This window comes from Indicator indicator, chromosome 3 (assembly GCF_027791375.1).
Source record: "Indicator indicator isolate 239-I01 chromosome 3, UM_Iind_1.1, whole genome shotgun sequence".
Lineage (NCBI taxonomy): Eukaryota > Metazoa > Chordata > Aves > Piciformes > Indicatoridae > Indicator > Indicator indicator.
Window position 1 is genome coordinate 45,043,601 of NC_072012.1, and position 18,635 is coordinate 45,062,235.

Genomic DNA, 18,635 nt, shown 5'->3' on the forward strand with positions numbered 1-18,635 from the left:
TAGAACTCTGATGTCTGAATTCATTCCAGTGCTGAGACTAAACAAGAAGTCAGGAGTTTCACACTACCTTTGATATCCATCCCTCTCCTATAGGAAAATGTTATGTATGTGTCCTCATGCCTGCATCCATTGAGGTCTTTTAATCCTCCAGATTGACAACCTGATATTAACTACAGAAGTCTAAACTAAGAAATCTGAAGAGTCCCATGATGAGGTCTCAAGCCAAGTTGTTAGAAGACAAGCATCTCCCCTTTGCTATTACTACTTCCATCCTATTGCATATGGAGGATCTTTGTTTCTAGATTCCTACAAAACATGAAAAAAAAATTCTATTTCTGGTGCTTTCAGAGAAAACTGCTGTAGGCCTTAGGACCTTTGTTGTACTGGGGTGCAGAGCAAGAATGTAGTTAAAATTCTTTTATCTTAAACATTTGTCCTTCAGTGTAGATGTTGGAGTATTGGCTGTCACTCTGGCCAGCTTCTTAGCTTTGCTCCATTTGTTCTATATTTAATAGTGTGGAACAAGAAAAAAAAAGAAGGTATGGACAGTATGTAGCATGGGAAATTCTAGTTCCAAATGAACTCAACAGTGATACTTCCTTGACTTTTGAAGCACAATTCAAAGCTCTTATAATCTAGGAACAGTCAACGTCTGATTCCCTCATTTATTAGGTTTTAGAACTTCTTTGTGAAAATCTTGAGTGGCCTCTTTCCATTTTGTCCCTTCACCCAGGATGATTTCCTGTTTTGGGTTTGAAATGAAAGGCTGTGCACTGAAGAAGCAGAAAGAATTTGCACCTGGAATTCCTTTCACTGCTAGGAATCTGATTGCTAACTCCACAACCTTTTGTTTCCTATTTCAGAGTTTGATATTTTTCTCTACATTTTAAGTGCTTGCTTTGAAAAGGAAGAGCTTAAATTTTGTGCCAGCTCAGCCACTGATTTGCTTGTAACTGTGGACCAGCGCAGTTCTTCATTCAGTAATTCTGTTTCTGATAGTTTTTCTTTCTTCTTTCTCAATTCGAAGCACTTAGACATTCTTTCTTTCTTTCTCTTTCCTTCTTTCTTTCTTTCTTTCTTTCTTTCTTTCTTTCTTTCTTTCTTTCTTTCTTTCTTTCTTTCTTTCTTTCTTTCTTTCTTTCTTTCTTTCTTTCTTTCTTTCTTTCTTTCTTTCTTTCTTTCTTTCTTTCTTTCTTTCTTTCTTTCTTTCTTTCTTTCTTTCTTTCTTTCTTTCTTTCTTTCTTTCTTTCTTTCTTTCTTTCTTTCTTTCTTTCTTTCTTTCTTTCTTTCTTTCTTTCTTTCTTTCTTTCTTTCTTTCTTTCTTTCTTCCTTCCTTCCTTCCTTCCTTCCGAATTCCTTCCTTCCTTCCGAATTCCTTCCTTCCTTCCGAATTCCTTCCTTCCTTCCTTCCTTCCTTCCTTCCTTCCTTCCTTCCGAATTCCTTCCTTCCAAATTCCTTCCTTCCGAATTCCTTCCTTCCTTCCTTCCTTCCTTCCTTCCTTCCTTCCTTCCTTCCTTCCTTCCGAATTCCTTCCTTCCTTCCTTCCGAATTCCTTCCTTCCTTCCCTTCTGTCTTTCTTTCTGTCTTTCTTTCTTTCTCAATTTAAAGCTTTTAGACCTCTAGAGATCCTAAGCAGAACTATTACGAGGATGATAACAAGTAATTTCTGCCCATGATCTGTGGACTGTGATGGCTCAAGCTTGAAAAACTGTTGACAAACCAATTCACTTAGGGAAAAATTAACTCATGGCAACCACCTAAGACAGGCTAATTCGTGACACAATCTTCCTCTTCACTGTCACAGGATGTTAGGGGTTGGGACGGACCTCTGGAGATCTTCCAGTCCAACCCCCCTGCCAGAGCAGGACCATAGAATCTAGCACAGGTCACACAGGAACACAACCAAATGGGTCTTGAAAGTCTCCAGAGAAGGAGACTCCACAACCTCTCTGGGGAGTCTGTGCCAGGATTCTGACCCTTACAGCAAAGAAGTTCTTCCTCATCTTGAGGTGGAGCCTCCTGTGCTGTAGTTTACATCCACTGCACCTTGTCCTATCCCAGGACACAACTGAGCAGAGGCTGTCCCTTCCTTCCTGACCCCCAGCCCTCAGATATTTATAGACATTGATTAGATCCCCTCTCAGTCTTCTCCTCTCCAGACTAAACAGCCCAAGGGCTCTCAGCCATTCCTCATCAGGCAGTGCTCCAGTCCCTTCATCATCCTTGTAGCTCTCTGTTGGACTCTCTCCAGTAGATCCCTGTCCCTCCTGAACTGGGGAGCCCAGAACTGGATGCAATATTCCAGGTGGAGCCTCACCAGGGCAGAGCAGAATGGGAGGAGAACTTTTGCTTGTTAGCTTTGTAAGCAATGAAGCAGAAATGCCAATGACATTTCACAAGTTTAGGAGTTCTAAAAGGCTTACTTGACAAACAGCCTCATGCCCTGATGCTTGTGGGATTCCAGGTGCAAGAAGTTGAATCCCCAGGAAGCAGGGTCATTGGTTTTCTTGGGTTTTTCAATTGTTTTCCCTCTTGTGAAGAATTGCAGTGCAAGATTTGACAAAAGAGATTTGACCTAGAGAAAACTGCTTATTTCATTTGAGTTTTGCTGAAGAGACAATCAGTGACTTCCAGACTGGTTCTCCTCTTTCAGCCCTGGAGACGCCTGATGGTGGATCAGTGCACGACCTGCCTCTGCTCTGCCCAGTCCACGTCTTCTCGGAGATACACCCTGACCTGCACCAAGCTCACCTGTGAGCCCTGCCCCATAGTAAGTGAGAGTGCTCTGCATGTTCTGTTTAAGGCTCTGTCTGATGAGGAGGTGGTGTTCTTCACTCTGCACAACAGCTCATGTTCTCTACAACGCTGAGAGCTGTTGCCTTTCTTCAGGCTTTCCTGAGAAGTCGTGGCCCTGTGTTCTTCCTTCCCTGAATGAAAGGAAACACAGCTAATGTGGTCTAAACCCCTGGTGTGGGAAAAGTAACTTTTTGTAGTACTCAGGGCTACAGGCACATTTTAGTGTGTATTTTAAACGAGCTTTAGGACAAAATATGGTTTGGCAAACTATCTGCAAGAGGAACTGCTCTGTCTCCTTGCCTATAGTATTATCTGTCCCTCCAGGGAAAGGACAGCAAGAGGAACTGCTCTGTCTCCTTGCCTATAGTATTATCTGTCCCTCCAGGGAAAGGACAGCAAGAGGAATTGCTCTGTCTCCTTGCCTATGGTATTATCTGTCCCTCCAGGGAAAGGACAGCAAGAGGAGCTGCTCTGTCTCCTTGCCTATAGTATTATCTGTCCCTCCAGGGAAAGGACAGCAAGAGGAACTGCTCTGTCTCCTTGCCTATGGTATTATCTGTCCCTCCAGGGAAAGGACAGCAAGAGGAACTGCTCTGTCTCCTTGCCTATAGTATTATCTGTCCTCCAGGGAAAGGACAGCAAGAGGAACTGCTCTGTCTCCTTGCCTATGGTATTATCTGTCCCTCCAGGGAAAGGACAGCAAGAGGAACTGCTCTGTCTCCTTGCCTATAGTATTATCTGTCCCTCCAGGGAAAGGACAGCAAGAGGAACTGCTCTGTCTCCTTGCCTATAGTATTATCTGTCCCTCCAGGGAAAGGACAGCAAGAGGAACTGCTCTGTCTCCTTGCCTATAGTATTATCTGTCCTCCAGGGAAAGGACAGCAAGAGGAATTGCTCTGTCTCCTTGCCTATGGTATTATCTGTCCCTCCAGGGAAAGGACAGCAAGAGGAACTGCTCTGTCTCCTTGCCTATAGTATTATCTGTCCCTCCAGGGAAAGGACAGCAAGAGGAACTGCTCTGTCTCCTTGCCTATAGTATTATCTGTCCCTCCAGGGAAAGGACAGCAAGAGGAACTGCTCTGTCTCCTTGCCTATGGTATTATCTGTCCCTCCAGGGAGAGGACAGCAGGAGGAACAGCTATGGATCCTTACCTATAGTATTATTTGTCCCTCCAGAGGAAGGACAGTTTCCAGGTGGGCTTATTAAGGCCTCTGAGCTTGTGTTTAAGAGCTGTGCAGCTATTCAAGAAAGGTTGCAGGTCTAGGTGTATCCCTTTGTAGCCATTGTGATGAACCTGTGGAGCTCAAGGGGGGAAAAAAAACATCAAATAAGATGTGGAGTATCTTCATCCCCCTAAGGCCAGGGAGATTCACCTGGCTGTGATCTTTCCTGTCTCACATTTTATCCATTATCCTGCATAATGGATCAAACCATGGGTTAAGAGTAGATAGTCTCTCTGGAGCACCTGCTTTCTGCTAGATGTTGAATGTATGACAGTAAATGCAGTGGTAATTGAAGTGCAGCCAACTGCTCACCAGAGTCACATTTTTGGTCATTTTCTGACCTATTTTAGCTGCTTACTTCCTTGCTAGCAAGTTCACCTAAATAACAACCAACTCTCTTTTCTTCCAGTGATTTCATGGTACCCTCCCACTCTCCCCAGATTCTTTCTCTATAACAAACATATGGGTAGCATGGATGACTTCACTCAACCAGAAAGTGTTTGGTGTCCTAAAAATGTGCAGCTCATCCTAAAGCAGCTGTTGGCTATGTGTAGCAGCTGGAGACATTACTCTGAGATGCTTTATGTGTTAACTCAGTTCCTTCCTGGTTTATTTCTCTGGCCTTTCCACTCCATACCCTTCTTCCTGCTCATTTTCCCATACTCCTTTCCTTGTCAGTGTGTTGTTTGTGGGGTTCCATTATTTCTCTTTTCTTTCTTTACCTCCTTTTGCATTTTATTATATTGCACCTTCTCTGATGCCTTATTTTTTTTTTTTACTTTCTTGTTTTATCATGCCATTTTCTGGTTTCTTTCCATACTTCCATTCTTTCCATCCTTTCCACAGTTTGCCCTATTCTCCTCTTTCCCTACCCATTGCTTACTGGTTATCTTCCCCCTATTTTTTTCTACTTCCCATGCTTCTAACTACTTTTCCAAGTGGTAATGTGTAGCATTCATTAGCATTCCACAGAAGTTCCTGCATACCACAAATGCCACTCAAAACATTTTAATGCTTCAAACCCTTTCTTCCTGTCAAGTGTGGTTTACTGGACCTGACCTTGCAACTAGGCAAGGAATACTGAATTCAGTGGATGCAGGAAGCTTTGTACTTAGAAATAAGCTTCTCTTCCTGTTGTATAATAAACCAGGACAAGTATTCATGTCAGCCTTTAAAAAGCAAAAGAAGTATGCTACTAATTAGATTAAGCTACTCAATTCCTACTTGTCATAAAAGCATTTTGCTGGTTAGGGCTTTGTCCACTGGTTTCTGGTTTTAAACCCTTCTCCCCCTACAAATAAGTGAAGGAAGCAGGCTCAAACCAAAATGAACCCAGCAAAATGTCCTTTACCTTCTAGAATTACAGAAGACAGGACATCTCTGGCTCTTGCTGTGGAAGGTGTGTGCCAACTGCATGCAGTGTCAGGCTGAGAGATGGAAGGATTAAATTCCTGAAGGTAAGATTGAAGCACTCTGCCTTTTATTTATGAGCAAATGTAACACAGATTTGTGGTGAGCCCTAGGAAAGTTCCTTTCTTTTTTTTTAATTTTCCTCTAGGATCTCAGGATGGCTCCTCAAGAAAGTTCTTTTTTTCTTTGTAGCTAGTAAATGAAAAAAAAAAAAAAAAGGAGACTTAATGCCACGGTGCTAAAAATGGAGAGGGATGGTCAAGCATGAACTTTAGCTGAATATACAATCAAACTGCTGAGAAAAAGTAAAAAAAAAAAATCTAATTTTAAATGAGAACTGGATAATTTAAGTTGAACGTGTGAATTGTGAAATTTTTGTGAGCATGATAGATCTTAAACTGGTTAAAACCAACCAGCTTGTCAGAAGAAACCCCATGTAACATTTTCTTTCATTCTGATTATCAACTAAGTTTTAGATGGGGAGAGTGTGGGAAGAGCAATGAATCAGGTGAAGGGTCTAGAGCACTATGAGAAGTGGCTGAGGGAAATGGGTTTGTTTAGCCTGGAGAAAAGGAGGCTGAGGGGAGACTCTCATTACTCCCTGCAGCTCCCTGAGAAGGAGGTTGTGGCAAGATGAGTGGCAGCTTCTTCTGCCAAGTAACAGATGACAGGAGGGAGAGGAAACAGAATGATAGAATGGGAGGGGTTGGAAGGGCCCTCTGGGGATCATCTGGTCTAATGCCCTTGCTAAAGAAGGTTCACCTAGACCCACTTGCACAGGAACAAGTGCAGGTGGTTTTGGAACATTGCATCTACTTCTGGTGCCTGAAGCAAAAGAGAGATATGGAACTGCTGGAGAGAGTCCAGAGGAAGGATCAGAGGGCTGAAGAACCTCCCCTATGGTGACAGGATGAGAGAGTTGGGGCTGTTCAGCCTGAAGGAAACAAGGTCTTGGAGGGACCTTAGAACAGCCTTCCAGTACCTAAAGCAGGCCACAGGAGAGGTGGAGAGGGACTTTTTACAAGGGCTGATAGTGACAGGATGAGAGGGAATGGATTGAAGCTCGAGGAGGGTAGATTTCAACTGGAGATTAGGAAGAAATTCTTTACAGTGAGGGTGGTGAGAATCACATCATCAGAGAATCATTAAGGCTGGAAAAAACCCTTAAGCTAATTGAGTGCAACCATAACCCAGCTGACACCACCACTAAACCATCTCCTGAAGAACCACATCTACAGCCTCTTGAACACCTCCAGGGATGGCAACTCCACCACCTCCCTGGGCACTGTTCCAGCCCCTCACCACTCTCTCAGGAAAGAAGATTTTCCTAATGTTCAACCTAACCCTCCCCTGGCACAGCTTAAACCCATCTCCTCTCATCCTATCACTGGTTACTTCATCACCATGGTACATTAATTGGAATCAAAGGAATCAACTGATTCTACAGTATCCTGAAAACTTTCTATCCTGTGTTGTTTCCATGCAAAGCTAACAGCAGCTCTTATACCTTTCCAGTCAAATGAATCACTTCAGGACGGCTGTGACAGTCACTCCTGCAAAGTAAATGAGAAAGGGGAATTTATCTGGGAGAGAAGAATCACTGGCTGTCCTCCCTTTGATTCCAGAAGATGCTTGGCTGAAGGAGTAAGTAGTGAAATGGGTCCTGTTTCCAGGTGTGTTGATGGACTCTCTGTGGAGGTACCTTACAGGCTGCCATTGGCCTTCTGGGCTGCAAGCTCACACTGCTGGCTCATGTCCAGCATCTCATCCACCAGCACCTCCAAGTCCTTTTCTGCAGGGCTGCTCTCAATCTCATCATCCCCCAGCCTGTGTTGATATCTAGGATTGCCCCTACCTGTGAGTCAGTGAAGAACATTTCACTTTTTAACCAGGACAAGTGCAAGGTCCCACATCTGGGGAGAAATAACAGCAGGCACCAGGACAGGTTAGAGGCTGCCCTGCTGGAAAGCAGCTCCACAGAGAAAGACCTTGGAGTGCTGGTGGACAGCAAGTTCTCCATGGAACAACAATGTGCTCTTGTGGCCAAGAGAGCCAATGGGATCCTGGGATGTATCAGTAAAAGTGTGTCCAGCAGGGCTAGGGAAGTTCTTCTACCTCTCTACTCTGCCCTGCTGAGACCACACCTGGAATCCTGTGTCCAGTTTTGGGCTCCCCAGTTCAAGAGAGACAGAGACCTGCTGGAGAGAATCCAACGGAGAGCCATGAGGATGCTTAGGGGACTTGAGCATCTCCCCTAGGAAGAGAGACTGAGAGCCCTGGGGCTGTTTAGTCTGGAGAAGAGAAGGCTGAGAGGGGATCTGATCAATGTCTCTCAATATCTGAGGGGTGGGTGTCCAGTGGAGGAGGCCAGGCTCTTTTGGGTGGTGCACAGTGATAAGACAAGGAACAATGGGTTCAGACTTGAACATAGAAGATTTCACCTCAACATGAGGAGAAACTTCTTTCCAGTGAGGGTGACAGAGCACTGGAACAGGCTGCCCAGGGGGGTTGTGGAGTCTCCTTCTCTGGAGACTTTCCAACCCCACCTGGATGCATTCCTGTGCAGACTCCCCTAAGTGATCCTGCTGTGGCAGGGGGGTTGAACCTGATGATCTCTGGAGGTCCCTTCCAGCTTCTGATATACTGTGAGACTGTGTGAACTGCCCAAATTGATTATTTCCTCCCCCACAAAAATCCCAACAAACCTACTTCAGTGACAGCATCAGTGGGTTTCATCTAGCTAGATGGGAAGTTTTTAGGTCTTTTCAATTAAGAAAAACCTCCAAAGGTTTGCCTTTAAGTTTGGGTACTTAGTGCAGCAATTGCATCACCCTATAAATATTATAAATATTTATAATTTATATTTATAAATAATATTTATGAATAGTATAAATATTTCTCCTAATACAAGTTGAAAGCAAGACTTTCAGGTAGTTGACAAACACAATCCCAATTTCAAACCCCCCAAACTGATAAGGAGATGGTTACTAATGTAAATGTGTATTTTCACTCAAGATAAAAATACAATTTTCTTGCCTAGTACTGTTCTAAACATGCCTCTGTGTTCTTCCAGCAGAGCAAACATGTATTGCTTGTGCTGAAATAAAAGTTTTCTTTTTTTGTTCTTTCAGGGCAGGATTGCAAAAATTGGCAGTACCTGCTGTGACACATGTAAGTAAGCAAGCCACAGAGGGCTGGAGCACCTCCTCTGTGAGGATTAGGCAAAGGGGGCTGGGGGTGTTCAGCCTGGGCAGAGAAGACTCCAGGGGCATCTTAGAGCTGCCTTCCAATCCCTGAAGGGATCCTCCAGGAAGGCTGCAGAGGGACTTTTCATCAGGGTGTCTAGAGACAGGACAAGGGAGAATGGTTTGAAGCTGAGGGAGAGCAGGGTGAGACTGGAGCTTAGGAAGGAGTTCTTCAGTATAAGGCTGGTGAGACTCTGGAACAGGCTGCCCAGGGAGGTTGTGGTTGCCTCCTGCCTGGGGGTGTTGAAGGCCAGGTTGGATGAGCCCTAGAGCAGCTGAATCTAGTTGAGAGGTGTCCCTGCCCATGGTGGGGAGGTTAGAGTAGATGTTCTCTGAGGTCCTTTCCAGCCTGAGCCATTCTGGGTTTCTATGAAAAAGTGTTGGATGGAATTTGGGTGTGGAGCTGCTGAGTGAGCAGCTGTGTGCTGCAGGAGGTGCAGTTAAATGAAACAGAGACAAGCAGAGTCAAGGAACAAGACTAGCCTCTGACTGGGACACTTCTGTCCTGCTTTGTCCTCTAGAACACATGTTCTGACAGTGTCCACAAGTGCCTAGAAAGAAACAGATACTCTCCACATTTTATGCAGCTGTTAATTATGAATGCTGTATTTTATTGCTCAGCTCAAGATGACAGGAACAGTACTGCACACCCAGGCTGACAAGTCACATCACATGATGCTGAACATGTGAGGCAACCACTTCATGAATAATCAATCAACCTCAAATGAGTTGTGTCCACTTTTGGGCACCTCAACACAAGAGAGATGTGGAGGTGTTGGAGCCAGTGCAGAGGGCAACAAAGCTGGAGAAGGGCCTGGAGAATAAATCTGATGGGGAGTGACTGAAGAAGCTGGGGATGGTTAGTTTGGAAGAGAGGAGGCTGAGGGGAGACCTCATTGCTCTCTACAACCACCTGAAAGGAGGTTGTGGAGAGGTTGGTGCTGGTCTCTTCTCACAGGTAATTAGTGATAGAACAAGAGGAAATGGCCTCAAGCTGCCACTGGGTAGGTTTAGACTGGACATTAGGAAAAAAAATTCAGGGCAAGGGTGTTCAGGCATTGGAATGTGCTGGCCAGGGAGGTGGTGGAATCACCAAGCCTGGATGTGTTTCAAAGTGGTTTGGATGTGGTGCTTGAGGATATGGTTTAGGGGTGACCCTTGTAGAGTAGGGTTCTGGGTTGGACTTGATGATCCTGAGGGCCTTTTCCAACCTGAATGTTTCTGTGATTCTGTGAACTGACCAAAAAGCAAATCCCTGGTGGCAGTAATGTCATTCTGATCTGTTTTCAGTAACCAAAATACTGCAGGGGAAACCCTTGTCAAAGGTGTCTTCCTGTTGAGCAGCCTGACTGCATCTTCCATGTGTCAGTCTAGGAGTCAGTCCTGCAACTCTTAGTGTCATGGGTCATGGTGTAGATAACCCAAGTGTCAGCTAGGCTGTAAGCAGAGGAGGGGTTTGCTTACGTGTTGAAGGATTGCAGGGCTGGGTTCTCATTTCCAAAATGAATCTCTGATGCTTTTGTGAGCAGACAACCTCTCAGTTTTCTCTTTTGTAAGTAAAAAAAAAATAATACTGCAGCTCATTTAAAAGAAAAAACAAAAGAGTAACACAAAATTGGTATTGTCTTTTAAGCTCAGAATATCAACATCTTGCCTCCTGTGCTCCATTACCCTCCTTCCCCCCTGCCCCTCCCCTGCATGTGCTCATAAATAAAAGATGGCCCAGCACAGCAGCCCATCACCACACTGGCACAGTACCTGCTGTAATAATACCTCTGATGAAGGATGTTAGCTGCTAGAGAGATTGCAGCCATTGCCTCTCTCTGTAAGCACTGAGAAATAGAAGGCAGAAAGCTATTGAGATAGGCTGTCATCAAGTGGCTCAATCAGGACATTTAATTATGAGAGCATTCATCTACTGAGCTTCAAGTAAGGAATACTGAAAATGCTAGGAATAAGTTAGTTGGGAAGAAGTTCTTCCCCATGAGGGTGGTGAGACACTGGAACAGGTTCCCCAGGGAGGTGGTAGAAGCCTCATCCCTGGAGGTTTTTTACAGCCAGGCTGGATGTGGCTCTGAGCAACCTGATCTAGTGTGAGGTGTCCCTGGCCATGGCAGGGGGGTTGGAACTGGATGATCTTTGAGGTCCCTTCCAACCCTAACAATTCTATGATTCTATAGTTCTAAGCATGAGGGTAGTGGAACACTGCAGCAGGTTTCCCAGGGAGGTGTTTGAGGCTCCATCCCTGGAGATCTTCAAGGTCAGGCTCAAGAAGGCTCTGAGCAACCTGATCCTAGTGGAAGATCCCCTGCTGACCGCAGGGGGGGTTGCACTATCTGACCTTTGGAGGTCCCTTCCAACCCAAACCATTCTGTGATTCTGTGATAATCACACAGCTCTGAGACACTGAAGAAGACACACCTGAGCCTTTTGGTGGGGATCTCACCAACAGCAATTTCAGGATAAAGGGAAGAGAGTTTAGAAAAGCAATTGGCAGCACTGTCAAAAAATGCTTTTATTTTTCCTTTGGTTAACTTGTTAGGTGTGGAAGTGGAATGTCGCCCAGTAAGCACCAGACTGCAGTATGGGAATGTCAATGGCTGTGTGGCTGAGAAGGAGGTGCCAATATCTCATTGTGAGGTAAGCAACAAAAGCAACATCCTTGCCCCCTAGCTCTCTTTCACAACAGAAACCTTTGCCTCCACCACGGCTTCACTTCAGCAAGTGCCACATCAGTTCCCATCCTTCTCATTGACTCACTCAGTGTAAACAACTACCTGGAGGGAGGTTGTAGCCAGGTGGGGGTTGGTGTCTTCTTCCAGACAACCAGCACCAGAACAAGAGGACACAGTCTCAAGCTGTGCAGGGGGAAGTTTAGGCTTGATCTTAGAAAGAAACTCTTCCCAGCAAGAGAGATTGGCCATGGGAATGTGCTGCCCAGGGAGGTGGTGGGGTCACCATCCCTGGAGGTGTTTAAGGAAAGCCTGGCTGAGGCACTTAGTGCCGTGGTCTGGTTGATTATTTAGGGTTGGATGATCAGTTGGACTTCATGAGCTTGGAGGTCTCTTCCAGCCTGGCTGATTCTGTGTTTCTGTGAACCTCATAGCACTGATTTAGTTGTCCTGAACCTTCCCTACTCAAAATAGCATGAAAAAAATTCATAAAGGTTTTGTTCACACCATTCTCCTTTGCTTCGATCAGAAGCATCTCACTCTTCAGGCTTCCCAAGTTGATCTATAAGAGTGTAAATAGTTATTTAGATACCTGAGAGAGTCAGAGAGTTGTGGTCAATGAAACAGAGTCCAGTTGGAGGCCTCTATCTAGTGGAATCCCTCAGAGTTGGTACTGGGACCAGGGCTATTATATCAGAGACCTGAATGAGGGCACAGAGGGCACTGTCAGCAAGTTTGCTGATGGCACCTAAGTGGGAGGAGTGGCTGACACACCTCAAGGCTGTGCTGCCATTCAGCCAGACCTGGACAGGCTGGAGAGTTGGGTGGGGAGAATGGAATGAAATCCAACAAGGGCAAGTGTAGAGTCTGGCATCTGAGAAAGAGCAACCCCAGGGACCAGGAGAGGCTGGGGGATGATCTGTTGGAGAGCAGCATAGGGGAAAGGCACTTAAGGGTGTTGGTGGACAGCAGGATGACCATGAGCCAGCAACGTGCCCTTGTGACCAAGAAGGCCAATGGCATCCTGGGCTAGATTAAAAGGGCTGTGGTTAGCAGGTCAAGAGAGGTTCTCCTCCCCCTCTACTCTGCACTGGTGAGGATGCATCTGGAATATTGTGTCCAGTTCTGCACCTCTCAGTTCAAGAAGGACCTCAGGGAACTGCTTGAAAGAGTCCAGTGTGGAGTCACAGAGATGATGGAGTGGAACATCTCCCTGTGAGGACAGGCTGAGGGAGCTGGGGCTCTTTAGCTTGGAGCAGAGGAGCCTGAGGGTGACCTCATTCCTGTTGATAAAGATGTGCAGGGCAGTGTTGGGAGGTCAGAGCCAGGCTCTGCTCAGGGATGTCCAATGACAGGACAAGGGGCAATGGGGGCAAGCTGGAGCAGAGGAGGGGTCAGGGGTACATAAGGAAAGACCTCTTTGAGTGTGCCAGAGCCCTGGAGCAGGCTGCCCAGAGAGGTTGTGGAGCCTCCTCTGGACACACTCCAAACAAGGCTGCATGCATTCCTGTGTGACCTGCTCTAGGTGTTCCTGCTCTGGCAGGGGGATTGGACTGGATGATGCCTAGAGGTCCTTTCCAAGCCTTAACATCCCATAATTCCATGAACTCCAGGCAAAGCCATCCATGGATGTTTCGAAAGGAAGAACCTGGACTCTGGTTGCACAGTTCAAACTTGGTAACTCTTCTTTTATTTTCCCTTTTAGGGCAAGTGCAGAAGCAACACCAGATACTCTGCTGAGAGAGGGCAGTGGGAGGATGTGTGCAGCTGCTGCACAGCCACCCAAACCACCATGGTGACCATCCCCCTGCGGTGTGCCAACGGGACAGTGGTGCAGCATTACATCCCCTCTGCCTCGCAGTGTGAGTGCCTCTCCCGCAAGTGTACAGAATAAAGATCCCCCAAGAACTGTCCTCTCAAGCCTGATGGTGAAGGAACTTCACAGTGCAAGCCTCATTACTCTCTGTAGACAGCTTTATCCAGTAGAATCCTAAACTAATGGTATCAACATAGCAAGCAATAAAACTTCCTAGCACAATGGAGCAGGTTGTTGATTCTTCTTGGAGTGGTTTCTAGAAGATGTGTTGCAGACACTGAAGGAAGTGGTGAACAACACAGTGGGAAATGGTCCAGGTGACTGGAAAAGAAAGAAAAAGCAAACCCACAACACAGGCATGGAAAGAGTTCTTCTTAAAAAAATACATCCCAAAACGTTCAGCACCATCTTCAGAGGTGCGTTCTCCACTTCAGACCTTAGTGACACACTGTGGACTTTTAGGATTGTGGTCACTTTTTCATCTCCAAATAGGGAATAATTATAGCAGAACTCTTCACAGGAGGAGGGTGATGTTCTTGGGCTTTTTTCCCCCCTCTCTGGTCAGGGACTAATTCTGGCAGAACTCTTGATAGGAAGAGGGTGATGTCCTTGGTCTTTTTTCCCTCCTCTCCAGTCAGGGACTAATTCTGGCAGAACTCTTGAGAGTTAGAGGGTGATGTCCCTGGTCTTTCTTTTTCCTTCACCAGTCAGGGAATAATTCTGGTGGAACTCTTGATAAGAAGAGGGTGATGTTCTTGCTATACAAACGATCCTGGTTATGGCCCAGGCTCCTATGTCTTTCTGCAGTGCATTTATATGTTCCTCCAGAAGCTGAATGCAAAGAAATGATGTGCTGAGGACAGGCTAACTTCTGCAAGTCCTCAGAAGGAGGCTGAGAGAGAGTTTTCATCTCTTTACTCCCACAGACCAGCTTGAAGACAAAGCTCATCACTAATCCACTGTATTTCCAGGTACCATTCATTTATAGAATCATAGAATGGTCTGGGTTGGAAGGGACCTCCAAAGGTCATCCAGTCCAACCTTCCTGCAGTAAGCAAAGACATCCTCAGGTTGCCCAGAGCCCTGCCAAGCCTGACCTTGAATATCTCCATGAACGGAGCCTCAACTACCTCCCTGGGCAACCTGTTCCAGTGTTCCACCACCCTCCTGGTAAAGAAATTGTTCCATATGGCATTGGCTGCAAAAGATAAGAGTTGTTTCAAACACAGAATTGCCAATGTCAGGTTTCATTTAGTTACTGGTACCAGGGATAAATTTAGAAGGGGTTGAATTCCACTTGGTTTGGTCAGGCTACAGAAAATTTTCCAGGGGGTTGATGATCCTGGTGGAATCTAGGTCCAGTGAAGGTATTTCAGTGGAAAGTCTTAATTTCTCCCCAAAATTTGAGGCAGAAAACTATTCATTCCATTAGCAGTTTGGAAAGACAAGGAATATTTAAACTTCTCATTCAGTTATATATTTTTTAGTTGTTGCTCCTGTTATTGTTTTTAGTATATTATATATAATATATATTATAATCTTAATATTTAAATATAATATATTATATACAATATTTATTGCTAAATAATAATCGTAGTAATAATAATTACTATTGTTATCTAAATATTAATTTTTATTTATTAGTATAAAGATTATTAATATTTGAATTTATTTATTATTAGAAATGTTATTGCTATTATTATTTAAATATTATCATTATTATCCCAGATATTAGAGCTGCATGAAAACCAAACTAACACCTCCCCCCTCAAACTTTCCATGTGTTTGTGACAGAATTATTAAGGCTTAGGAATACATTATGGGGAAAAAAAATTAAAAATCAGTTCCAGCTCCAGTAGAAGTATTCTTGAACTTGACCTTGTCTCTGTGAGGTGGGGGTTGAACAAGATGACCTTCAAGAGTTCCCTCCAACTCAATGAATTCTATGATTCTGTGGTAGTGAAAAGCATCTCATGAGGGTCAATAGGCAAAGTGCAAGGTCCTGCAACTAGGTCAGGGCAGTCCTAGATATGAACACAGGCTGGGGGCTGAGGAGATTGAGAGCAGCCCTGCAGAAAAGGGCTTGGGGGTGCTGGTGGAGGAGAAGCTGGACAGGAGCCAGCAGTGTGAGCTTGCAGCACAGAAGAGCAAGGGCAGCCTGGGCTGCAGAAAAAGCAGTGTGGTCAGAGATGGAGAGAGGGAATTCTGCCACTTTATTCTGGTAAGACCTCCCCTGCAGTGCTGTGTCCAGCTCGGGAGCCCTCAACTCAGGAAGGACATGGACCTGGAGCAGGTCCAGAGGAGGCTACACAAATGAATAGAGTGCTGGAGCAGCTCTGCTGTGAGGACAGGCTGAGGGAGCTGGGGGTGTTCAGCTGCTGGGAGAAGAGAAGGCTCTGGGTAGACTTAGAGCTGCATTTCTTTATCTGAAGGGGCTCTACAAGAAGGCTGCAGAAGGACTGTTTAGAAGGGCTTGCAGTGATAGGATGAGGGGCAATGGTTTGAAAATGGAGCAGGGTAGATTTAGGTTGGACACCTAAGGCAATCACCCAGGTAATCTACTGCACAACAGCTTATGTGAAGCTGCAGCTAAGCAACTCCTGGACCAGCTGGAGAGGAGGGACTGGAGATGACCACAGAAGAAGAATGGATAGAGGAGAAAAAGTAATGTCTTCTCCCTATCATCACTGGAGTGGCCCTCTGTTTCCATCAGTGTCCTCCCCCAGACTGACCTTTCTTAGCTCATTAAAGCTGACAGGATTGCAGACTCAGGCTTCGTGACTGCAGACAGGTCTTCTAATCAGATAAGCTAGGGCCTGACTTACACAAGTATCAGCATGGGGAGGCCACAAAGGAGCATCCACAGGGGTAGAGATGGAACCACAGTTTTTTTGGAGCTTCTGAAAAGCAGGCACACACAGCTAGGAATCTTCCACCAACAGCAAAGTGGATAGACAGATCTGTCCATCAAACAAGCAAGCATTCATGGAATCACAGCATGTTAGGGGTTGGAAAGGACCTTGAAAGATCATCCAGTCCAGCCCCCTGCAGAGCAGGATCACCCAGGGCAGGTCACACAGGAACTCATCGAGATGGGTTTGGAATGTCTCCAGAGAAGGAGACTCCACAACCTCCCTGGGCAGCCTGTTCTAGGGCTCTCTCACTCTCACAGTGAAAAACCTTTTCCTTCTGTTCCTGTGGTACCTCCTCTGCTCCAGTTTACATTTGTTGCCCCTTGTCCCGTCCTTGGACATCACTGAGCAGACCCTCTGGCTCCATCCTCCCAACCCTTGCCCTTGGTAGTAGTGCAAGGTGCTCAGACTTCCTCCATGCAGGTTTCCATTGCCTTTCACACAGCCCAGTTTCATTCAGTGCAAATCTGCTGTCTTCAGAAAAATTCTTTCCTGGCAGGAGTGAACATAGAATCACAGAAGTGGAAGGGTTGGAGGGACCTCAAGGATCATCCAGTTCCAACCCCCCTGCCATGGGCAGGGACACCTCACACTACATCAGGTAGCTCAGGGCCACATCCAGCCTGGCTGCAAAAAACCTCCAGGAATGAGGTTTCCACCACCTCTCTGGGGAACATGAGCAAGCCTATAGTCAGCTACCTGCTCAAAGGGAGCTGTGTACACCAAAAGCAGTGGTGTAACATCACTTCAGACAGTGCCATACATCAGACTGACATTCACCAGCAGAATATGGGCTTCAGGAAATGTTGGTTTTCAACTGGTAAATACTACTTTTGAGCCTTGATGTTTTGAGCTGCCTTAACCTTTGCCCTTCTGCCAAGGAGTTTTCTTCTCTGAAGACACCCCAAACCCACCTGGATGTGTTCCTGTGTGACCTGCTCTAGGTGATCCTGCTGTGGCAGAGGGGGTTGGGCTGGATGACCTTTCAAGGTCCCTTCCAGCCCCTAACATTCTGTGATGCTGTGAACATGTCCCATCACCTCACAAGACTGGCTGAATGGTGGAGCAGGCTGCAGGATAGATTTACAGGAATATTAAATGGATTTGGGGAGGAGTCTTATATAACTCCTTAATTATTAAAGGGATCTAATCTCTCTGCTAACTTTTACAGACTTGCAAGCACCACTCCTCTGCAGCAGGTGAAATGCAGTCAGGTAGAGTGATATTATTTGTCACAGCTCTGCATTATCAACTCACACTGTGCCCCCAGGTACCTCAGGAAACACAGTGATGTCCAGGTAGGATTTGCTCCATTAGCAAGTGTCCTTAAAAAACAAACCACAGACCCAGTTCCATTGAAACCAGCTGGATATTTCTTCCTATCATATTGCCTCCTGTGTATATTATTTATTACCTGAGATAACTGCATTGCCTGTAACAGACCCATCCCATGGCTTATAGGAGCTGGTAATTTGAAGCTGTGCAGGCAGAGCTTTGTGTCCACATGGATCCTTGCAGGACCTGGCTTTACATTCCTTTCTGGTTCAGCATTTAGTTGGTGCAGTAAATAATATGGATATAAAAATAGCATAATTTCATCAGGTTTTATTCCCTCACCCCAAAGACAAGAGAATACTAAGCAGTAGGTTTGTTCTCTCTCCAGGGAACACATTAGCTGAATATAAAACATCAAGGCAAAAAAAAGCAGTTGAACAATTGTGCTTCCCTTGGGGTACTCTCTGATCCCGCTTTGTTAGCAAAAAGTCATCAGGAGAGTTTCTGCAATCTAATAGTTTTTAGATTTGTCAGTCCAGAAGCTATGGCATCCAGGTTGTTGCCTGTTTTGTAAGGGGAGGCAGCTCCTAAATGAAGTCATGAGATTAATTTCAGATGTTAGCAGGGTAAGAAGAACAAGTATTTGATGTCACAGGATGACAGGATGTTAGGGGTTGGAAGGGACCTCCAGAGATCATCAAGTCCAACCCCCCTGCCAGATCAGGACCATAGAATCCAGCACAGGTCACACAGGAACACATCCAGATGGGGCTGGAAAGTCTTCAGAGAAGGAGACTCCACAACCTCTCTGGGGAGCCTGGTCCAGTGCTTCGTGATCTTCACAGTAGAGAAGTTCCTCCTCATGTTGAGGTGGAACCTCCTGTGCTGTAGCTCATATCCACTGCCCCTTGTCCTATCCCAGGGTGCAAGTGAGCAGAGCCTGTCCCCTCCCTCCGGACACCCAGCCCTTAGATATTTATAAACATTTATTCAACACCCTCTCAGTCTTCTCTTCTCAAGACTGAACAGCCCCAGGTCTCTCAGCCTCTCCTCATCAGGCAGTGCTCCAGTCCCTTCATCATCCTGGTAGCCCTCCATTGGACTCTCTCCAGCAGATCCCTGTCCCTCTTGAACTGGGGAGCCCAAAACTGGATGCAATATTCCAGGTGTGGCCTCACCAGGGCAGAGTAGAGGGAGAGGCTATCTGCTTGATACATTACTTAGGAAAAGCCAAGTCAAGGGAGGGACTAAGAGTGGGACAATTGAACTTTTGCTATCTGCAGT

At 45.7% G+C, this 18,635-nt stretch overlaps 1 protein-coding gene across 1 annotated transcript in view; it reads left to right on the forward strand.

Annotated features, from left to right (window-relative positions):
* Positions 1-13,375, forward strand: part of VWF (von Willebrand factor) — a 160,032-nt gene extending 146,657 nt beyond the window's left edge. Inside the window, exons 46-51 of the mRNA XM_054399900.1 lie at positions 2,655-2,771; positions 5,380-5,478; positions 6,947-7,075; positions 8,563-8,602; positions 11,219-11,316; positions 13,054-13,375. Of these exons, the coding sequence (XP_054255875.1) occupies positions 2,655-2,771; positions 5,380-5,478; positions 6,947-7,075; positions 8,563-8,602; positions 11,219-11,316; positions 13,054-13,242 (672 nt within the window). The 3' untranslated portion in view covers positions 13,243-13,375. The remainder of the gene's footprint in view (positions 1-2,654; positions 2,772-5,379; positions 5,479-6,946; positions 7,076-8,562; positions 8,603-11,218; positions 11,317-13,053) is intronic.
* Positions 13,376-18,635: the final 5,260 nt, after the last annotated feature.